The following is a 21808-nucleotide window of genomic DNA, read 5'->3' as shown; positions in this document are numbered from 1 at the left end:
CCCAGCCAAACACCAACGGCGGCTACAACGCCTCCAAAACGCCTCCGCCCGACAGATCGTCAACGCCCCCCGCCGCAGCCACATCACCCCCATCCTGAGGGACCTGCACTGGCTCCCCATCGACAAGAGGATCACCTTCACGCTCCTCACCCACGCACACAAAGCACTTCACAACGCCGGACCAGCCTACCTGAACAGCAGACTCAGCTTCTGCATCCCAACCCGCCAGCTCCGCTCCGCCAACCTCGCCCTCGCAGATGTCCCCCGCATCCAACGTATGACTGCCGGCGGCAGATCCTTCTCTTACCTCGCCGCCAAAACCTGGAACACCCTCCCAACCCACCTATGACAGACCCAAGACCTACTCGCCTTCAGAAGACTCCTCAAGACCTGGCTCTTCGAGCAGTAGCGGCACCACCCCCCACCCCTCAGCGCCTTGAGTCCCTCACGGGTAAGTAGCGCGCTTTACAAGTACCCTGATTGATTGATTTGTGGTGCTTCCATTTGTATATTAAGCTTTGTGGCTCCTCTCATTTGTAGGTCTTGAAACATCAGAACATCATCAGCAGGCACGTCCTTACGGGTGATGCTGCAGAAGATGTTGGAGTAAGGAGTCAGAGGAATGACACCCTAGATGTTGAATGGGAAAAATATGGTTATCTTCTTTTTGCCACTTTCCCGTGGCAACTCTTGAGGAACTGGCAATGTTAGTCGTGGTCTGAATGGATAGGTGACACAGATGCGCTGCTAGGGACTGTCAAAGGACCTTGTGGCGGTACAGAGCATGGAGGTACTATTGGAACCGGAGACATAGGAGACCTTGGAGGAAGTTGCAGAACTTCAAGTTGCTCTCGAACCAGGTCTTAGGCTGAAATAATCATTCTTGGAACCACTGCAGGGTCGGAACGTTTAGAATGAAGATCATGTGACGAAATAGAGAAAACTGACCCTGAAGAAATTCTCTAAGTTTGTCTTCTTGATGCCGATCTTGACATCATTATCACAGGCACAGATTTCCTCCACACCGAGAGGTGATGTCTCAATTGTCTTGACGTTGTGAGAATCAATATCAAAGGTTGAAATGTCGGTGCAGGAGTACATCTCAGTGGTGTTGACGGAACTATGGAAGCCTGTACCTCAAGAGTCAAAATCGGTGGTGCAGTCAAACTCCTCGATGGCAAGCTTGTTGGTGCCAAGGGTCTCAACATCAACCGGTGCTCCCAGGTGTAGCGGAAGTGACTTGAGGGATGGTGACAATGTTTTCTTTGTTTCCTCTCTTTAGATCTCCCTCTTTGGGATTCTTTCTCATGAGATCCGTAAGGGTGATCCATCTCTGTTCGTCCTCTCTGCTTCTTCCCCTCTTCCCATGATCTGACATCTTCTAGTTTCCCTCTAAGATCCTTTCTCTAGACTGGAGAGCTCTTTTTGTCATTTTATTTTTGCAAAACTTACTGTCTTTCACTGAATGCAGTCGGAGAGCACATCACATAGACGGCATGGGGGTTTCCTGTGAATAACTACCTTTAAAGAGGACAGAAATTGGAGGAAAAGATGTACATAGGTTGACAACATCGAATGAACAAGATACAACTTCATTTCAAAAGTAAACTTTGATGTAAAACCAGGTAATTTACCCTGAAGTGTTCTGTGATCCTCTTGGCATGAGGCGGAAAAATGAACTGAGGCATGTTAGAAATGGGATTTCTGGTTGGCTAAGACTTGCGCCAAAGCCAGCCAGAAACCACCACTCTAGTCAGGGCAAGGGAGTTACACGCCAAGGATAACCCCTGCTCACCCCCTTGGTAGCTTGGCACGAGCAGTCAGGCTTATCCCGGAGGCCATGTGTAAAGCATTTGCGCACGCACACAGCAACAACATCCCAGGCACACTACAAAAGGAACTCCACACACGGTTATGTCAAAAATAGCCTTTGTATTCTCATAACACATTAGAATAGTAATCACACAATATACACTGTGCCAACTGGCATTAGGCAATATTTACAAGGGATTATGAACACATGACAGGGCCACATGGACCACTGTCAGAACCATCATAGAGTGAACTTAGTAAATGTAGAACTTATCATAAACATAGAACACAACCAGTAACTACTGGTAACCACTGTACTTAGCATCAGCCTGTAACAAACTAAATTATGCACAACATCACCTCGGGCGCAAATTACATTCTGCGCCAACCTCACCACCATAACCACATTATGCAATTATCTCAGAAGTCTAAACGCATTAGACCCTAACCTCCTAAGACTAACTACATTAGGGGCATAACTCACACAGTGGAACATAATCGCACTAGCATAAACCATGATATGCAAAACAACCTCATAATCATAAAACACATTTAGAGGTATAACACAGGGTGCGTAAAACATACTACACACATTACATTTCCTAGCACCAAAATCTCATTATAAGTCTAAACGCATTAGACACTGACATCCTAATCATAAATCACATTTAGGGCCTGGCGCCCTACAAACCTAACGATCCCCCTGGCCAACTGGCCCTTCCAAAGAGGGGCTCAAATGCCCTGTGTCCCAAAAGTCAGGGCGCGCTGCCAAAGCAGCGAAAGTCAAGGGTGCGCAATCTGCGCAGGCCTAACCGTTGCAGCTGGCACTACTTGCTGGGCAGCTGTGAAAGTATGGGGCAAAGGAGTGCATCTCACTCCTAACTCAAAACATGCCCCCAAAGAACTGTGCGCCTAAACGGTGCAGCTGCCCACTACTTGCTGGGCAGCTGGAAATATTCAAATGAGGCATGGGCTCTCAATGGCCCTTAAAACAAATGTGCCCCCTTCGTTGGAGCCACACCGGGCTCTGAAAACAAACAGGCAAAGGCCCCCCTGGAGCGCACTGGCTCAAGAAATAATCATGCGCCAACGTTGCAGTTGCCCACTGTCATGCGGGGCAACTGTTAAAATATGGCAGGAACGGCACGGGCCCCTTTGGGCCCTCTCTTAATGACTGTGCCCATCGTTGGGGCGGCCCGCTCTCTCTCGGGACCGCCCAGCCCAAACAAGACTGCCCGGGCGCTTTGCAGGGAACACAACACAAAGGAGACACTCCTCAGCCCCACTCACCGGGATGCTGTCGGCCGGCTCCTCTTGCTGTGGGGGGCTCTGCTCTCCTCTGGCGTCGGTCTCCTCGGTGGTCCCAGCTCCAGCGTCGGGACTCCTGGCCAGCTGGGAGACTGCACACGGGGCTCTCCTCACCTCACGGGAGCCCCGCCACCAGTGCAGTGCAGCCAGTCTTTCTCTCTTCGCCGTGCGGGGCTCTCCTCACACATACGAGCCCCGCTCAGGTGCGCACCAGCCGGACAGCACCGTCACGCTGCCCCTCTGTCTTCTGCGGCTCTTGGGGGGTTTGCCAGAGCGGGGTAGGCTCCCGCCTGGCTTCTTGGTGTACCGGGGCTCCCACTAGCTTACGGGAGCCCCTTTCTCTGTCGCCTCACTTCCGGCACCACTCTTGGCTCCGCCCACCGTCAGGCGGCTCAAGCCTGACTTCCGGTTTTCGCGCTCGAGCGCGGTGGCTTCTATGGAGGTTTCAAAATGCGTGGTAGGCACCCGCTCGCTACAGCAACCTCACCAATGCGGGGTGGGCACCCGCGAGGCAAAGAAAGCAGGGTGGGCACCCGCCAGGAAACCTCATCAGTGGCACAAAGCGCGGGGTGGGCACCCGCATATTAAACAGCAAACAAAAAGACGGGTGGGCACCCGCGTTCCTCTCCCTCAGTAGGGGGAATCCCCACGTCAGGATTCCCTCCAGAAGATTGCAGCTCAGCGCTGTGGAGCCCTCGGGCTCCTCTGGGGGACAATTAAAATGAAGTGTAGCGCTCACGAGGCACTAGCTGCAGAAAAACTGTCCTCACTACCAGAAAAGAGCAAGCCCAGCCAAACTTCCTTAAGGGGTCAAGGGGCCATGCAGGGCCCAGGAAGGCAAGCCCTCATGGCAGCCCCCCCTGGGCCCCAGCAGCAGCACGCCCCGGCAGGATTCTGGATCAGAACTGAACATTTGCATGGGGTCACAGACCCTCTTTTATACCCCAAATCCTTTGTCTCCAAAGGTGCAGGGAAGGGGCGAACCAGATGCAACTGGTTCCTGAGCACTTTGTTTTGCTCAGCCCCTCTCCCTATTCACAGGACAGGCCAGGGACATCAGATGCACCACAGGGGGTGGAGCCAGCATTGTGTAGGGAAAGCCCAGCCCTATTCAGGTCCCAGGTGTACTCCTCCCTGCCATCAACATGCAGATCTCTCCACTCACCACCGGGGCAGACCCATCCTGACTCCTGGAGACAGACACACCAGCCAATCACAAGCCAGACAGTCACTGCACATTTATTACAGACAGGCCAGCTTCTAGATGTGGCACTTCTACCCGAGACACCGTAACACCGCACACATCATTGCGCAGCATTCACTCTCACGAGTTCGCACATACCAAACTCGACCCTGCACTCCTCTCACATCAGGACTTAACACGGTCACCCAGATCCCCCATGCATTCCTATGGGAGGGCAGGTCAGTCTCACTTAAAACATACACAGAGCGCACGCACTTTACACTGGACCACAGTGCTAAAGTGCTCAGAGGCCTAAAATCACCAACACCAGGTTACAGAAAAAGGCTAGGAGAATGCAAAAAGTTTCGGGGTGAACCTGCCAGAAGGGCCAAGTCCAACAAGGCATATTATTTTTTTTTGCAGAGTTTTATATAGCGCGAACTTGACCCGAATCCAATCAGGTATCAAAGCACTTTATATAGCATCAGTTACGTTACATGAGGACACAAATTCGTTTTTTTTATAGGCACAGGGAGATCAAGTGATTTGCCCAGAATCACAGGATGTTTAGCGACATTACCGAGATGCAAACCCAGTTCCCCCGGTCCGAGGTCGAGCGCCCTAGCCGTTAGGCCAACTCCTCTCCCTATATTGTCAGTACAGTGTATGCTCAGACAGGAAAACTGCTGAATTCTTAAAGTAACAGTGCACTCAATGTGAATATTTGACTCTGTGACCTGAGAGCACCTTTTCCCAGCATTCTCCCTAACACAGATTGAAGGTAAAAGGCTACTTATGATGTGATTGCACCTATCTTTAGGTAGGTGCTGCAAAGTAGTCTAAAGGCCTTTTTTTAAATGGATTTTTCCCTCTCAGAAACAAATTTACAACAGTATGGTCTTTATTTTGGAGGAGGTGCCACCAGACTGCTCAACAATGAGGTGTTTACCTCCAACCACAGATTGACTCTAATATATGAATGAGCCTACAGTGCCGAAAATGGACAAGGTAAGGCATTACTAGGCTAAATACCAATGAATCTAAAATCGAGATAATGTGCATTGATTTCAACATTTATAATGAGACCAATGGGTTTAGGGGAATAATATACATGAAATTATGAGGCCAAATTGTCATAAAAGGAAGTTAAGGAAGGGACTGAGACAGATTGATAATTTGAGGCAATGACTGAATCACTAAAAAACAACGAGAATATTTTAATACAACTGAAAGTTTTGTTTAGAGTTGAAGACTGAATCAGGACTGTCTCAGTTTTGCATCAAGACACAAAAATTAAGGCAAGCCACTACTGTAATAAAGGATATTTTTTATGGTCCACGGCCTGATACGTTATTGGAGTAGAGGAAGAGACACTGTTTTCAATTTCAACGCAAGGAAAAGCTTGCTGAGCAATAGACTAAAAAGTAGAGGCTTGACAAAGAGAAAATAGATGGAGCACGAAGAAGCCTCATTTAGGGGACATAAGTAGTGAAACACTTTTTGGCTTTCCTTGAATAGGAGAATCTGATAAAGGTCATCAATGTGGAGGGATGAGGTAAAACTACAATGTTTTATTCTTCATTACATTTTAAGGATCTACCTAAGCTATTCTTAGAGGACTGGGACACATATGCCTAGATGGTGACAGAATGCCACACACGTGATAAATTTACTTGAATTCCCAGTAGATTTGTAATATATAACCCACCAAAAAACACTTTACTTAATATACTTGCTGAGCAAGTGTGTGCTACATATTACAAAAATATGTATATGGTGAACAAAGAACTTAAAGTTTGAGAAGATAAATGAACCGCTGTATAATCTGACAATTTCAAATGCATATTAATGGAAGATAATAAATATGAATACCTTCCGAATATCATTTACAAGAGAAATCTAGCAACTTGAGGATGCCCCGATTCTTAAATGTAGGAATTGCATTAACTCAACAAAAAAAAAAACACCTAAAGATAAAGCAAATATCTTCTAACTAAAGAGTGCACTGTTACTACATATCTTTTAATGGCAATATTCAATAATATGTTCTAAGCATTGCAAATTTAAGCATGAAGGAGCACAAAAATTGTTATTTCTTATTGTGATCCTATTTAACCAGTCTAAAATATGAGAATCAAATGTTGTAGCATTGTTATAACTAAATTTGCCCCTAAAAAAAAAGCACTTGCATCACTTGGGCAGCCTTCTTCTGAAGCCTCTTTCTTCAATGGATTTTCTGAAACGAAAACAAAGAATTACATAACTGACACAGATGCATTCACCATTCACCTCTGCATCACCAAAGGATAAACAGAAAATATGTTTACCATAAAAAAGACATTACAATATGTTTGCACTTTCTATTTAGATTTAGTATGTTTCTAAAAATGTGTGCATCTGCTGCTGTCAGAATAGAGGTCCACGACTATTCTGGATAAAAGTCACTATTGAAATTGTAATAAGTGTTCTGGTAAGCAGGTATCTTGAGCGGATGCAGTTCACAATGCTGCTTGTTTATGGAGATTCTTGTCCACTTTCAGGGTCATGTGAAATGCAGCCATATGTATGAAGAAGAAACCGGAAGCTTTTCCTATGGCACCAACTACCTATTTCTGCCCCGGGCGAACATCCCATTCATTTTGCCTTGTTCCACAAACATTTTAAAGCGTTTAGATAGGCGCTGGAAATATAGTTCCCAAGTGCAGGGTTGTGCACTTATGGCACAGACTACAGTAAAACATAAAGGGCCCGATGTATCAGATGTATTACCGGTCGCAAACGAGCCGATTTTGCATATCAGCCTGTTTGCGAACGGCAAAAAGCCTTTTGGGATGTATCAACCCAAAAGGCATTCGCAAAATAGGTAATCACAATTTTTGCTATTACCCATTTTGCGAATGCAGTTAGAGAATCGCAATTTGCAATTCCCTAAATGCAATGCAAGAAGCATTCTCAGAATGCGACTTTGCTTTAAGGAATCGCAAATTACCACCAACTTCAAGTTGGTGGCAATTTGCAAATCCTTAGAAAAATGCACAAAATTGCATTTTTCGAAGTGCCATGTGGCGCATACACATGCCCTTAGGGCATGTGTGTGCGCCACATTTTCACACTTACCTTTTTTGGGGGTGCATCAGGGGGGCCTTATGGCCCCCTTGCAATTGCATTCGCAATTGAATCACAAAAAGTCTCTATTTTAGAATCGCAAAATGCAATGTTGATACATCTGGCCCATATTGAGCTATCATATCTCTCAATGTCCAACTGAAACATCCAAGGAGAGAAAAATATAAAAGTAGGGTATAGAAAAAGTGATATAGCTAGGAAAGAGCTTGTATTGCCCCAGTGTATGTGGCTAATGAAGTCTCTTGTGAGGCAGTGTCCAGTGCCAGTTCTGGATGTCACATCTTTGAAGTATGAAGATGTATTTACGCAAGTACAGAGACAGGCTTCAACAGTGAGAACTGGTATGAACCTCAATCTTGATTGTGAAAAGAGTAAAGAATGTAATCATGTACAAACCAAAGCGGAGGAAGAATGGGGGATGTGCTTAAGACATTTGTATTTTTAAAGACAACAGAATGTACACAAATGAAGAGAACATAAACCAATCTGGTAAACACTGAACTGGAGTTTAACAGAATAAACAATCAACAATCAAGAAATAAAGCTGGACAGAGGGTGCGGCAGTACTGAAAAAAACAATGGTGGCACTGCACACTGTGTATATTGTGTGGGTGTGTTAAGAAAAGGAAGATAAAAACAAGTTACTTACTTTGAACAGATTGCTCTTACTGGTAGAGACTATCTAGCTGCAGATTCCTCACCTATTGAATATACCCCAAGCATCAGACTGGATCTGGAACCTTTCCTCAGTTCCCCTGCAGGTGGAGCAGCGCAGCTTTGCACTGATGCTGTTCCACTCCATAAATGATGCGAGGAGACTATATAGGAGCCACTCCCTTGTGCTGATGTCTGTTGCTTTAGAGACTGTTCGCTTCCCCAGGCACAGCCCCAAAAGCAAATTGGTGTGACCAGTGTGGGGATTCCTAGACCTGGGAACGTATTAAATGGATAGAGTATAATCACAGAACAGGGAGGGTCGGTGCTGAATCTGCGATTAGATAGACACTCTACCAGAAGGATTATGTTACTAACCCTGAAAGCCTTTGTTCTTGGCATGTAGGGCTGTAGATTCACATGCTGTGCATAAGGCAGCTATCTAGTGTTGGGCTTGGATGATCGCAAGTTGTTTTTCTTCGCAGAATGTTTTCGAGTTACGAGGATGTCTGACTACGCTCGGTGATACTGAGCATGGGCATCGACTTCATTGTTCGTTTGTTTTTCCGTAGGCGGGTGAGAATGGAGTTAGAGTAAGTATTACTAATGTGATGTCCATGCAAGTAAAGCAAATGAGTAGCAAACAGTGACCTACATAGGGTTCTATGTAGGTCAATGTGAATCTATAGCACTACATGCCAAGAACAGATGCTTACAGGCTAAATAACAATCCAATTGAGGCATGCGTGGCTCTAAATACACATGTTGTGCATAGACTGTAAAGCAGTTCCTTTCCCCAAGCGGTTCCTAACCTGTGGGGGTCGCAGTTGTTTGAAATAGGGTACGTAGTAGAGCTTGTCCAACATTAGCTTGTTGATGAACTAAAACATCTACACAATAATGTGTTCAAAAAGTGTGTTGTGTGGACCAAGTTGCTGCTTTGCAGATGTCAGCAATAGGGATGTTCCCTAAAAAGGCCACAGAAGCTCCTATTTTACGAGTTGGATGTGCCCTAAGAGGAACAGGTAAAAGTCTTTTAGCTTTAATATTACAAGTTTGAATACAATTAACTATCAACCAAGGAATTACATTTTTTGAAATTGGGTTTCCAATGTGTGGAGGTGAGAAAGCAATAAATAATTGCTTAGTTTTTCTAAATGTTTTAGTTTTGTCGAAATAATACATTATGGCTACTTTGACGTCCAGTTTATGTAGAGCTCTTTCAGTCACTGAATCAGGTCACAGAAAGAAGATCGGTAATTTCATAGACTGATTAATATATAAAGGAGAGATTACTTTGGGGAGTAACCTTGGGTTTTTTCTGAGCACAACTTTGTCCCTATGAAGTTGAAAGAATGGTTCTTCTGGGGTTAGTGCCTGGATCTCACCGACTTATCTTAGTGAAGTGATAGCTATTAAGAATGCTACTTTCCAAGATAATGCTATTTATTCTTGCTCTTACATAACAGATCTCAATCCTTCTGACCCACAAGAAATTTCTCAGGATAAAATCTGAATTTAAGTGCAGCTGCGACACCCAGAACTGCCTGACTAAATGGAGAGCAGCTTTTGTATTTACATTCACTCACATACTCGCAAAATGCACAATGCGCCCACAAGTCGCTGCCTCACAGAGGGCACAGAAAGACGTGTCTTTGTAATGCTACTGAAACTTGTCTTGGCCATAACAGATTGTGCATTGATCCCTGAGTGTAACAGTACATACTGAAATAAGTGCTTGAATAGACAATGGACACTTTCAACCATGCTATTGCAAACTTTAGCCCACCATGGTTGGCAAAAACAAAATGTCCAAAAAAAGCAGCAACCCATAAATTAGGTAAAATAACGTTCTCTTTACTTCCACATTGCCAATGGTTGTTTCAGAGAGAGTGTTAGAAAAGGACAAAAAAGTGGGAAATGATCTCACTTCACTCCATTATCTGAAGGATTTGAAGTAAGATTTGTCAAAATAAAAATGTCAAACGAAATCTAGATTGATTATAAGGAATATGTTACTTACCCAGTAAGCATCTGTTTTTGACATGTAGAGCTATAAATTCACATGCTTTGCATACTCCTGCCATCTAGTTTTGTGTCCGGGTGTTTGCAAGTTGTTTGTCTTTGAAGAAGTCTTTCTAGTCACAAGGTAAGGTGACTCCTCCTTTCGGTGATAGTGCGCATGGGCATCAACTCCATTGTTAGATTGTTTTCCCGCAAGAGGGTAATGGAGCAAGTGAGTGCAGTTAGAGATGTCCATGCGTAGATAACGTAAATAAAGAGAACTGCAACAAATACAGGTGTCCAGGGAGGTGGGTGGGCGCATGTTATTCTGCAGCTCTACATGCCAAGAACAGATGCTTACTGGGTAAGTAACACAATCTGTTCGAGGCATGTGTGCTATAGATACACATGCTTTGCATAGACTATATAGCAGTATTCTCCCAAAGCAGTGGCTAACCAGTAGATGTTGCAGTTCTCTGAAAAAGTGTTTTTAGAACTGTCTGTCCTACATTAGGCTGTTGACGTGCTAGTACATCCACACAATGTTTGATAAATGTGTGTGGTGTAGACCATGTTGCTGCTTTACAAATGTCAGCTATAGGAATGTTACCTAAAAGGCTGTGGATGCCCCTATTTTGCGAAAGTAATGCGCTCTAAGGGGTATTGGTAAAGTCGTTTTAGCTTTTGCATAGAAAGTTTGAATGCACTTATCAATTCAGCTTGAAATTCTGGATTTAGAAATAGGATTGCCCTTGCGAGGTGGAGTAAACGAAAAATATTTGCTTTGTTTTAAGAAAATCTTTTGTTCTTTCGATATAATCCAATAAAGCTCTTTTAAAATCAAGTGTGTGAACTGCTCGATCTGCTATTGAATCAGGTTGACGAAAGAACACAGGTGACTCAACTGACTGGTTAATAAGGAAAGCAGAAACTACTTTGGGAAGGAGTCTGGGATTGATGCGAAGAACTACCCTATCTTTGTGAAGTTGAAAGAAGGGTTCTTCTAAAGTTAATGCCTGTAGCTCACCAACTCTACTTAATGAAGTGATTGCAATAAGGAATGCAACCTTCCAAGAAAGAAATTGTAAAGGCACTTATGTAGTGGTTCAAAGGGTGGACCCATAAGTCTTGTAAGTACAACGTTAAGATTCTACGCTGGTGCTTGTGGAATGATTGGTGGTATAACTCTTTTTAAACATTCCATAAATGCTTTGATAATATGAACTCTGAACAAAGACGAATGTTGTCTGATTTGCAAATATGCAGCTACTGCTGCAAGGTGCAATCTGATAGATGTGTAGGCTAGACGACATTGCTTTAAGTGTAAAAGGCAACAGACAATGTTCTGAACAGAAGCATCTTAAGGCAGAAGTTTGGTTGTTACTGTAGTAAACAACAAATCGTTTCGATTTGCTCCATAGCAAGTTATGGTAGTAGGTTTTCCTACTTCTTTTAGAATATTCATTCATTCTGGTGGTAAATTTAAATAACCAAACTCTATGACTTCAGGAGCCAAATCCGAGTGAGGAGACTGGAGGTGAGATGTAGCTTTTCATGTGGAACTACTGAGAGCTCTAACAGGGTGGTGTACCATGGTTGACGGGCCCATGTGGGAGCTATTAAAATCAGTGTGAGTGATGTTTGCCTGAGTTTCTGAACCAGAAATGGAAGGATTGGGAGAGGTGGAAAAGCGTAGGCAAATATTCCTAACCAATCCGTTCACAGAGCATTGCCCTTGGAGAGAAAGTGTGGGAACCTGGAGGCAAAGTTTGGGCATTGTGCATTGTCTACTGTGGCGAACAGATTATTTGTGGGTGTCCCCATTGTTGAAAATATGGGAGGAGAAGATGGGGATGAAGTTCCCACTAGTGTATTTGCTGTCTCCTTCTACTGAGGAGGTCGGCAATTTGATTGTTCACTCCCGGGAGGTTTTGTGCTAAAAGGTGAATTTTGAGATGTATTTCCCATTTCCAAATTGTCTGAGAAAGGCGTGACAGTTGGAAAGAGTGTCCACCCCCCTGTTTTTGTATATAGTACATTGCTGTCATGTTGTCTGTGCAGACTAGGAAAACTTTGCTTGTGAGATGAGAGTGAAAAGCTTTCAGCGCTAGAAACACTGCTAAAAGTTCTAGATATCTGATGTGGAGACATCTGTATTTGTCATCCTAGAGACCTTGGATTGTGTAATGATGGAGATAAGCACCCCAACCGGTGAGAGATGCGTCTGAGGTTAGCACGACTTGTGGAACAGGGTCAATGAAAGGCCGCCCTTTCGATATATTTTGTGGGTTCCACCACTGAATAGAGCAACGAGTGCGGCTGTTTACCAACACTAGATCTGTTAATTGAGCCTGTGACTGATTCCACTGACGTGGTATGCATTCTTGTAATGGGTGCATGTGTAGTCTTGCATGAGGTACTATTACAATACATGACGCCATCATTCCTAGTAGGCGCATGAAAGTTCTGGCTGGCAAGGTTTGGTTGGTTTTGAACTGCACCATTAGAGTTTGGAAATTGGAAATTCTGGCTGCATTGGGGAAGGCGAGAGCCTTGTGACTATTGAGAGTAGCTCCCAGATAAGACTATCTGTGAAGACTGAGGGTGAGAATTGTGAATGTTGACCGTGAATCCCAGTTGGTGAAAAAGGTGTAGCATGGCCTAAGTGTGTTGTAGACACTTTTGATGTGTACTGGCTTTGATAAGCCAGTCGTCTAGGAGGGAGAAGACATGAATTTGTTGTCTTCTGAGATGAGCTACTACTACTGCTAGGCATTTTGTAAATACCCTGGGAGCAGTAGTTACTGCAAATAGAAGTACCTTGAACTGATAGTGTTTGCCTGCTATTACAAATCTGAGATATTTGCGAAGAGATGGATGAATGGGGATGTAAAAATATGTCTTTTAAGTCCAGTGTAAGGGAGTCCTGATCCCAAGAAGTCAGTTTGCAATATGGGGAGGTTGGGTGAGGAGGTAAGGAATCTATAACTACTAATGTCTCTTACAGATACATCGTTACCTAAGGTAAGTAACTTATTCATCTGAAAGAGACCGTAGTTATAGATTCCTTACCTTAGAATAGATACCTCAGCAATACCAACCCCGGAGGTGCATCTGCAAACCAAGTACATGTAAATGTAAATGCATGCGTCTTGTAAAGCGCACTGCTGCCCTGAGGCGTCGTGGCGCTGTAGACCGCTGGGGAACCCGTCCTGGCTATCCCTATGAGATGGTCCCTCCTGGGTATCTCCAAGGTGAAACCAGGCATCCCCGGCGAATGGGGGGGGCCGTTGTGGAGATGAGGCAAGCTAATGCCCAGAGTTGCCGAGTGTGATCCCTGGTTAGAGTAGGCACCGAGGCGAGAATTATCGAGTCCGCTGGCCCTGGTCCACGACCCTGCCGCGTTGGGAATTGAACCCTGGTCCCGGGACGTCCTCTGCTTCCGGGTCTGCTGCCTCTACCCAGTGAGCCACACCACTCCAGGAAGTCCTGGAGAACAGAACGGCAGAAAAAGCAGTTTCTCCGGACTTGGCTGTCCAGGCAGGAATGTTTTGTGAATGTGTGCAGGGATGCCCACTTGGCTGCCTGGCAGATGTCAACCAGCGGAACTCCACGTTCCAAAGCAGGAGTAGCTGCCGTCTCCCTGGTAGAGTGGGCGCACAGTCCTACTGGAGGTTCCTTTTTAGCCAAAGAATAACAGATCTTAATGCAAGGAACAACCCATCAAGAGATGGTATGTTTGTGTACTGCCTGACCTTTCCTGGCACCCACATAACCCACAAAGAGTTGATCGTCCACCCGGAAGTCTTTAGTGTGGTCAAGGTAGAAAGACAGCAAACATTTTGGATCCAGACGGTGGAGTCTCTCCTCCTCTTTGGAAGGGAGTGGAGGCGGGAAGAAGGTGTGCAATGTGATGGTCTGACCTATGTGGAAAGAGGTAAGACAAGAGGGCCTAGTACGGAGGACTACTTTGTCCGGATGGACAGCAAGAAAGAGAGGCCTGGAATGGAAGATAAGGCTTGAAGCGCACTCAACCAGGGAGCAGAGGTGATGGCAAGCAAGTAAGCAGTCTTCAAAGTGAGGAGACTAAGAGGACAAGCATGTAGTGGCTCAAAGGGAGCACACACAAGATAAGTGAGCACAAGGTTCAAGTCCCACTGGGGCATTACGAAAGGAGAAGGAGGAAAGAGATGAGTAATGCCCTTAAGAAACCAGTTAACAATCGGGGACTTGAAAAGAGAAGGCTGATCAGGAAAGCGAAGAAATTCTGAAATGGCCAAAAGATAGCCTTTCAGAGTGCCCAGAGCAGCGCCCTGCTGGGCCAAAGAAAGAATGAAGAGTAGAACCTCTGAATGAGGGGCAGAAAGGGAATCCACAGCCTTTGCTGTGCACCATGCCACAAATTTGTTCCATCTACAGGCGTATACCGTTTTAGTGGAGGGACACCTGGCTGCCCAGATGACATGACAGACTTCGGGAGGAAGGTCGAAAGCTGTCAACTGTCACCGCTCAAACAACACACAAGGAGGTGGAGACTGGACAGGTGCAGGTGGAGGACCGTCCTCTGCTGCTGCGACAGAAGATCCTCCTGAAGAGGCAGTCTGATCGGAGGATCGATGGCCATGCTCAGGGTACCAGACTCTTCGTGCCCAGTCCGGAGCCACAAAAATTACTTGGGCCCGGTCGCGCATGATCTTCTTCAGCACTCTGGGTAGTAGTGGTACGGGCGGAAAGGCATACAGGAGGCCGCAATTCCACTCATGAGAAAATGCGTCGCTGGGCGAGTGCCGCCTTGGAAACGCCAATGCGCAGAACTGCTGACATTGCACGTTCTCTCCGGTGGCGAATAGATGTAACCACGTCTCTCCGCACTGCTGAAAGAGACCTTGCACCCGTCAGAGTGAAGACACCATTCGTGATCCATCAGGCACCGGCGGCTAAATTCGTCCGCCCTGGCATGCAGGAAACCTGCCAGGTGTTAAACCACCAGGGAGACGCCCTAATATTCCAGCCATGTCCAAAGGCAAAGAGCCTCTTGACATAGGGTCCACGACCCCACTCCGCCCTGTTTGTTGCAGTGCCACATAACAGTAGTGTTGTCCGTGAACACCTGCACTATTCTTCCTTTGACAGAGGGAAGGAATGACTTCAGTGCAAGACGAATCGCTCGGAGATCCAGAAGGTTGATGTGTAGCTCGGACTCCGCCGGAGAACAGAGGCCTCTGATGTCCGCCTTACCTATGTGGCCGCCCCATCCCAGAAGTGATGCATCCGTCACTACTGTGAACTCTGGCTGGGGAAGGGAGAGGGATCTGCCGCTGACCCAATCCTGGTTCATGAGCCACTACTGCAACTGACTTGCAGTCCCCTCCGAGATCTGGACAACATCAGAAAGATTCCCCACTGGAACTTCAGGTCCCACTGCAGAGCCTGTATATGCCACCTGGCATGATCTACCAGCAGGATGCAGGAGGCCATGAGGCCCAGCAGCCTCAAGGTCATTCTCAACGAAATCCAGAATAGAGGCAGAAACCTCGGTATCATAGCTCGATTATCCCGGACTCGCTGCTCGGGAGGATAGACCCGAAACTGTGCTGTGACCAGATCTGCTCCGATGAAAAGGAGCTTCTGAGGGGAATCAGGTGCAACTTCGGCATGTTAATGGTGAACCCCAGCAAATGCAGGAGGTCTGCCGTAGTCTGGAGGTGGGAAACAACAGCCTGGGGCAAGCCCGCCTTCAACAGTCAGTCGTTGAGACAGTGGAAGACTGGAACCCCATATCTGCCCAGATGAACTGCAACCACCGCCATAACTTTCGTGAACACCAGAGGTGCGCCGTTGAGCACGCTGAACTGCAAATGCTTGTGGCCTATTGTGAACCGTAGGTAACACCGATGGGCAGGCAAGACAGGGATGTGAAAGTAAGCGTCCTGCAAGTCCAACGCTACCATCCAGTCTCCAGAGTCGAGGGCAGACAAGACCTGACCATAGTTAACATCTGAACTGCTCCTTCAGGAGGAAGCGGTTGACGTCCCTGAGGTCTAAGATAGGACGCGGGCCTTTGTCCTTCTTGGGCACCAGTAAGTAGTGGAAGTAGTAACCACGACCTACTTCTGTCACAGGGACGCGTTCTATAGCTCCCGTGGCTAAGAGAGCCGTAACTTCCTGGCGGAGAAGGGCCAAATGTTCCTCCGACATACGATGGAGTGTAGGTTGCATGTAGGGAGGGGTAGTCTTAAAGGGGAGGGAGTAGCCCCTTCAGACTATGTGCAAAACCCACCTGTCCGACGTGATGTTGCGCCAGTGAGGGAGGTGATGGGGGATCCTGCCGCCCTCTGGAAAGTGGTGGCCCTGAAAAATCAGACTAGGAAGGTTTGGAGGCTGCTGCAGGGGGAACATTGGTGGACTGGCCAGTCCGTTGGCCCCCAGGCCCACGACGTTGGGCCCCACGTCCTCGGCCGCGCAGAGGCTGGGTAGCTTGCGCAGGCCTGTGGCTCTGGGTGGAGCATGGCGGTGCACCCCTTTGGTAGCCACAAAAGGGGTGAAAGGCAGACTGCAGGGGGCGAGAGATGGCAGCGAGGCACAAGGGTCTGGCCGTAGCCCTAGAGTCCTTGAAATACTCAAGCACGTTGTCCGCCTGGTCACCAAACAGGCGACGGCCATCAAAGGGCATGTCCAAAAGGGTCTATTGAACATCCCTAGAGAAGCCAGTGGACCTCAGCCAGGTGTAGCGCCTCAGGGCTACTGATGTAGAAATCGTTCTAACCAGCGAGTCGGTGGTATCCAATCCACACCTGATGGCAAACTTTGCTGCATCTCGATCCTCAGCAACAGTGCGGGTGAGTACGGCCCGAGCCTCCTCTGTGCCCTGTGGCAGCACTTGCGCAACCGTGCCCAACACACAGTGTGTGTGTGTAACGGCCCAAGAGACATGCAGTGTTCACCAACCACAGTCTTAAGCTGGCAGAAGAAAGGAATATGCTACTTACCAGTATGCATCTGTTCTTGGCATGTAGAGCAGCAGAGCCACACACTAGGATAGCAGATCGCCATCTGGTGTTGGGCTCGGATGCTTGCAGGTTGTTGTTGTCTTCGGAAGAAGTCTTTGTGGTCACGAGATAGGTGACTCCTCCCTTGGATGACAGTGCGCATGGGCATCAACTCTTTCGTTAGATTGTTTTTCGTCATGATGGGAAATGATGTCGTTTGTAGAAAAGAGAGAGATGTGCATGTGTGGTGTATAAGTAAGACAGTGCTGGAACAGATACAGGTCCCGGGGAGGTGGGTGGGCGTGTGTGGCTCTGCAGCTCTACATGCCAAGAACAGATGCATACTGGTAAGTAGCATATTCCGTTCGAGGCATATGAGCTGCAGATCACACACTAGGATGGACTATATAGCAGTATCTCTCCTAGCGGTGGTCACCTGTATCGGTTGCAGCAGTTTGAAATAAAGTTTTAAGGACAGCCAGTCCCACAGAAGCTTGTTGCTTTGCTTACACGTCAACACAGTAGTGTTTATTGAAGGTGTGTGTTGTAGACCATGTGGCTGCCTTACAAATATCTTCTAAGGGAATGTTTCCTAATCATGCCATGGAAGCCCCTATTTTGCGTGTGGAATGTGCTCTAGGGGGAACTGTTAATGTGCGTTTAGCTTTATGGTAGCATATTTGGATACATTTAACTATCCACCTAGCTATCCCAGATTTGGAAATGGGATTGCCTTTATGTGGTGGAGAGAAAGCTACAAATTGTTTTGTTTTGCGGAATGATTTGGTTCTGTCAATGTAGTAAAGAAGGGCTCTTTTAACGTCTAAGGTATGAAGAGCTCTTTCAGCTACCGAGTCTGGGTTTGGGAAGAACACTGGTAACTCTACTGATTGGTTAAGATGGAACAGAGATATGACTTTTTCAAGGAATTTGGGATTTGTCCTGAGAATCACTGTGTTACGGTGTAATTGTGAGAATGGTTCTTGTATGGTTAAAGCCTGGATTTCACTTACCCTTCTGAGGGATGTGATAGCGATAAGGAAAGCCACTTTCCATGTGAGGAACTGTAGTTCGCATTTGTGCAGAGGTTCAAATGGGGGTCCCATGAGCCTGGTAAGAACAATGTTTAGATTCCACACTGGAGAAGGTGGTAATCTGGGAGGAATAATCCTTTTAAGCCCTTCCATGAAGGCTTTGATCGCAGGCACTCTAAAGAGTGACAAGTGTTGTCGATTTTGTAAGTAGGCTGCTAATGCTGCTAGGTGGAGACGTATGGATGAGTATGCCAAATTACATCTTTGCAAGTGTAGTAAGTAGCAAATGATGTCCTGGATGGATGCATCCAGTGGGTTTATATGATTGTTAGTGCAGTAAATGGCAAATCTTTTCCATTTTGCAGCATAGCAAGCTCTAGTGGTAGGTCTTCTGGCCTCTTTTATAATGTTCATGCAGTCTGGTAGCAGGTTGAGGTAACCGAACTCTAGGACTTCAGGAGCCAGATCGCCAGATTCAGTTGACCTGGATCTGGATGTCTGATTTCTCCATGGTTCTGGGTTAGTAAGGACTGGGAGAGACGCAGTTTTTGGTGTGGGACTAGTGGGAGTTCCAGTAGTGTTGTGAACCACGGTTGGTGTGCCCATGTGAGAGCTACTAGGATCAGTTTGAGAGACTGTTGTCTGAGCTTGCGTACCACTAATGGAATGAGTGGGAGAGGTGGAAAAGCATACGCAAATCTGCCTGACCAGTTCATCCATATCGCATTGCCCTTTGACTCCGGGTGGGGAAACCTGGCGGCAAAGATTGGGCATTTTGCGTTTTCGTGTGTGACGAACAGATCTATGTCTGGTTGTCCCCATTGTTGGAAAAAGGGCAGTAGGACTTGGGGATGTAGTTCCCATTCGTGGATCTGTTGTGTTTGTCGACTTAACAGATCGCCAATCTGATTGTGAGCCCCTGGAAGGTGTTCTGCAAGTAGGTGTATGTTCTGAGGAATGGCCCATCTCCAAATGTCCTGTGCGAGCTGGGACAGCTGGAGAGAATGTGTGCCTCCCTGTTTTTGTATGTAATACATGGCTGTCATGTTGTCTGTCCGGATGAGGACAGTTTTGTTCTGGAGATGTAGTTGGAATGATTTTAATGCTAGGAACACTGCTAGTAGTTCTAAGTAATTGATATGGAGCACTTTTTGTTGAGTGGTCCATTTGCCCTGAGTGGTGTGTCCGAGGAGATGGGCTCCGTTGTCAGCACTATCTGTGGAAGAGGCTCTAGGAACGGCCGCCCTTTGGACAGGTTTGTTAAGTTCCACCATTTCAGAGAGTGATGTGTGCAGCTGTCCACCAACACCAGATCTGTGAGATGTCTGTGAGCCTGGTTCCACTGTCGTGCTAGACATTCTTGCAAGGGACGCATTTGAAGTCTTGCATAAGGCACAATGAAGATGCGTGACGCCATCATGCCTATGAGTTGCATGAACACTCTTGCTGGAAGAGAGTGCTGGGTTTGAAATTTGGTGATAAGAGCTTGTATATTGGCTATCCTGGCTGGGCTGGGATATGCTAGGGCTGTAGAGGTGTTTATGGTGGCTCCTAGATACTAATGTATATGAGAGGGTTGGAGATGAGATTTGGGATAATTGATTGTGAATCCCAAGTTGTGTAAGATTTGGATGGTTTAGTAAGTGTGTAGAACACATTTGTTGAATGACTTGGCTTTTATTAGCCAGTCGTCTAGATACGGGAAGACATGAATTTGTTGTCTTCTGAGATGTGCTGCTACTACTGCCAGACATTTCGTGAATACTCTGGGTGCGGTTGTTACCCCTAATGGAAGGACTGTAAACTGGTAGTGTTTCCGCCCACCACAAACCTTAGATACTTCCTGTGGGCAGGATGTATGGGAATGTGGAAGTAGGCGTCCTTGAGATCTAGTGTGGCAAGGAAGTCGCCTTGTTGCAGTAGTGGGAGCACTTGTTCAAGAGTGATCATATGGAAATGATCTGAGTTTATATACAGATTTAGGGGTCTGAGGTCTTAGAGTCCCATCCTTTTTGGGGATTAGGAAGTAGCGTGAATATACCCCTGTACCCTGATGTTCTAAGGGAATGGTTCTATTGCGTGTTTTTGGAGCAATGAGAGAACCTCTTGTTTGAGGAGCATAAGATGGTCTGGTGACATGGAACGCTGTTTGGGTGGTATATGTGGGGGGGTAGTTGTGAGTTCCAGGCAGTAACCATACTGGATAATTTGTCTTACCCACTTGTCTGTTGTGATGGAGTTCCAGACAGGTAGGAATTGTGTTAGTCTTCCCCCGACTGGAGTGGAATGGTCTGGGGGGAGTGGAGGAAAGTCACTGTTTTGTGGTTGTTTCCTCTGTATCCGCCACTAAAATATCCTCTACTGGGGGATGTTTGTGTAGCGGCTTTGAATGTAGAGGCGGTGTCCGCTCCCATATGTTTGGCGACTCCTCTGTAGAAGGAGCGCCGAAAGGAGCCACGTGGTTGTGGAGACTGTAATGTTCCCATGGACTTAGCAGTCTCAGTGTCTTTCTTCATTTTTTCAAGTGCAGTGTCTACTGCTGGCCAAAATAGCTGTTCCTGGTTGAATGGCTGACTAAGTACGGTGGTTTGTACCTCTAGCTTAAAGCCTGAAATGCGTAGCCAGGCATGCCGTCTAAGGAGCACACTTGTGTTAATTGCTCTAGAGGCAGTGTCTGCGGCGTCAAGCTCACATTTAATTGCCGCATTTGAAATAAGTTTCCCCTTCCGGATAAGGTAATTTGCCTGGGTTTTATATTGCTCTGGCAGATGTTGTAATAGATTCTCTGACTGGTTGTAGTAGGCCCTGTCATAGCGTGCTAGTAGGGCTTGGGTGTTGGCAATACGCCAATGATTAGCGGCTTGTGATGCTACTATTTTGCCAGAGGCTTCTAACAGTTTGGATTCTTTGTCGGGGGGTGGTGTGTCGCCTGTGGTTTGGGAGTTGGCGCGTTTCCTGGCATTGGAAATGAACAAAGAATCCAAAGAGAGCTGCCCTTGGATGTAATTAGGATCTTCAGGGGCAGGTCTATATTTCTTTTCTATCCTTTGGTTAAGAACCCTGGCACGGACGGGGTCTTTAAATACCTCGGGCGTGTTTTATGACTCCTTTAATCATGGGTAGAATTTGTACAGACTTTTGAGATTGTTCAAAAGTATCTAATAGGAAGTCTTCCTCTGGTGCATTGTGACGCCGTGGTAAAGTGACGCTCTATTTAATAATTGGCCAAACCCCAGGTGATCGTCTGGAGGCGGAGATTTGGAGGGATATGGCTGAGGGTCAGGCATGTCTGGTAGAGGGAAGGCCCAATCATCCAGTGGTGAGGTATCTGGATCCGTGAACGGATCATTAGGGTCACGCCCACCCCCTAGGTCATCATCATCATCTTGTGGAGGTGGTGTATGTGATGGAGAAGGTATAGGTAAGGGTGGTGTAGGCAGAGGGGGTGGGTTACAAGGCAGAATAGGAGAGGAAGGGGGCATAGGCTATGTTTATAGGAACTGGGGTAGGTGGTGTGTCCAGTTTCCGTTTTTTACATGGCACCGTGGCGACATGGCCAGTCTTTGGATTAATATAAATCTTTTTCTGCCTTGGGTCGATGGGATCTGGATGAAAAAGTTCTTGTTCCTCAGGAACAGTCTTTGGTGCCGATTTTTTCGGTTCCGATCGAAGTTTTGGTTGATCGGTGGAGTTTTTGG

General features: G+C 46.6%; 1 protein-coding gene across 2 annotated transcripts in view; it reads right to left on the bottom strand.

Moving 5' to 3' along the window:
* The window catches only part of BOD1L1 (biorientation of chromosomes in cell division 1 like 1), a 338666-nt gene that overhangs the window by 121549 nt on the left and 195309 nt on the right, over positions 1 to 21808 (bottom strand). For both annotated transcript variants that reach the window (XM_085642404.1, XM_085642402.1), the window contains exon 13: positions 6493 to 6539. In XM_085642404.1, the coding sequence (XP_085498530.1) occupies positions 6493 to 6539 (47 nt within the window). The remainder of the gene's footprint in view (positions 1 to 6492; positions 6540 to 21808) is intronic.

The sequence above is a fragment of the Triturus cristatus genome, chromosome 2_2 (genome assembly GCF_964204655.1).
Source record: "Triturus cristatus chromosome 2_2, aTriCri1.1, whole genome shotgun sequence".
In the NCBI taxonomy this organism is placed as follows: Eukaryota; Metazoa; Chordata; class Amphibia; order Caudata; family Salamandridae; genus Triturus; species Triturus cristatus.
This window is presented reverse-complemented; position numbering and strand designations above follow the sequence as displayed.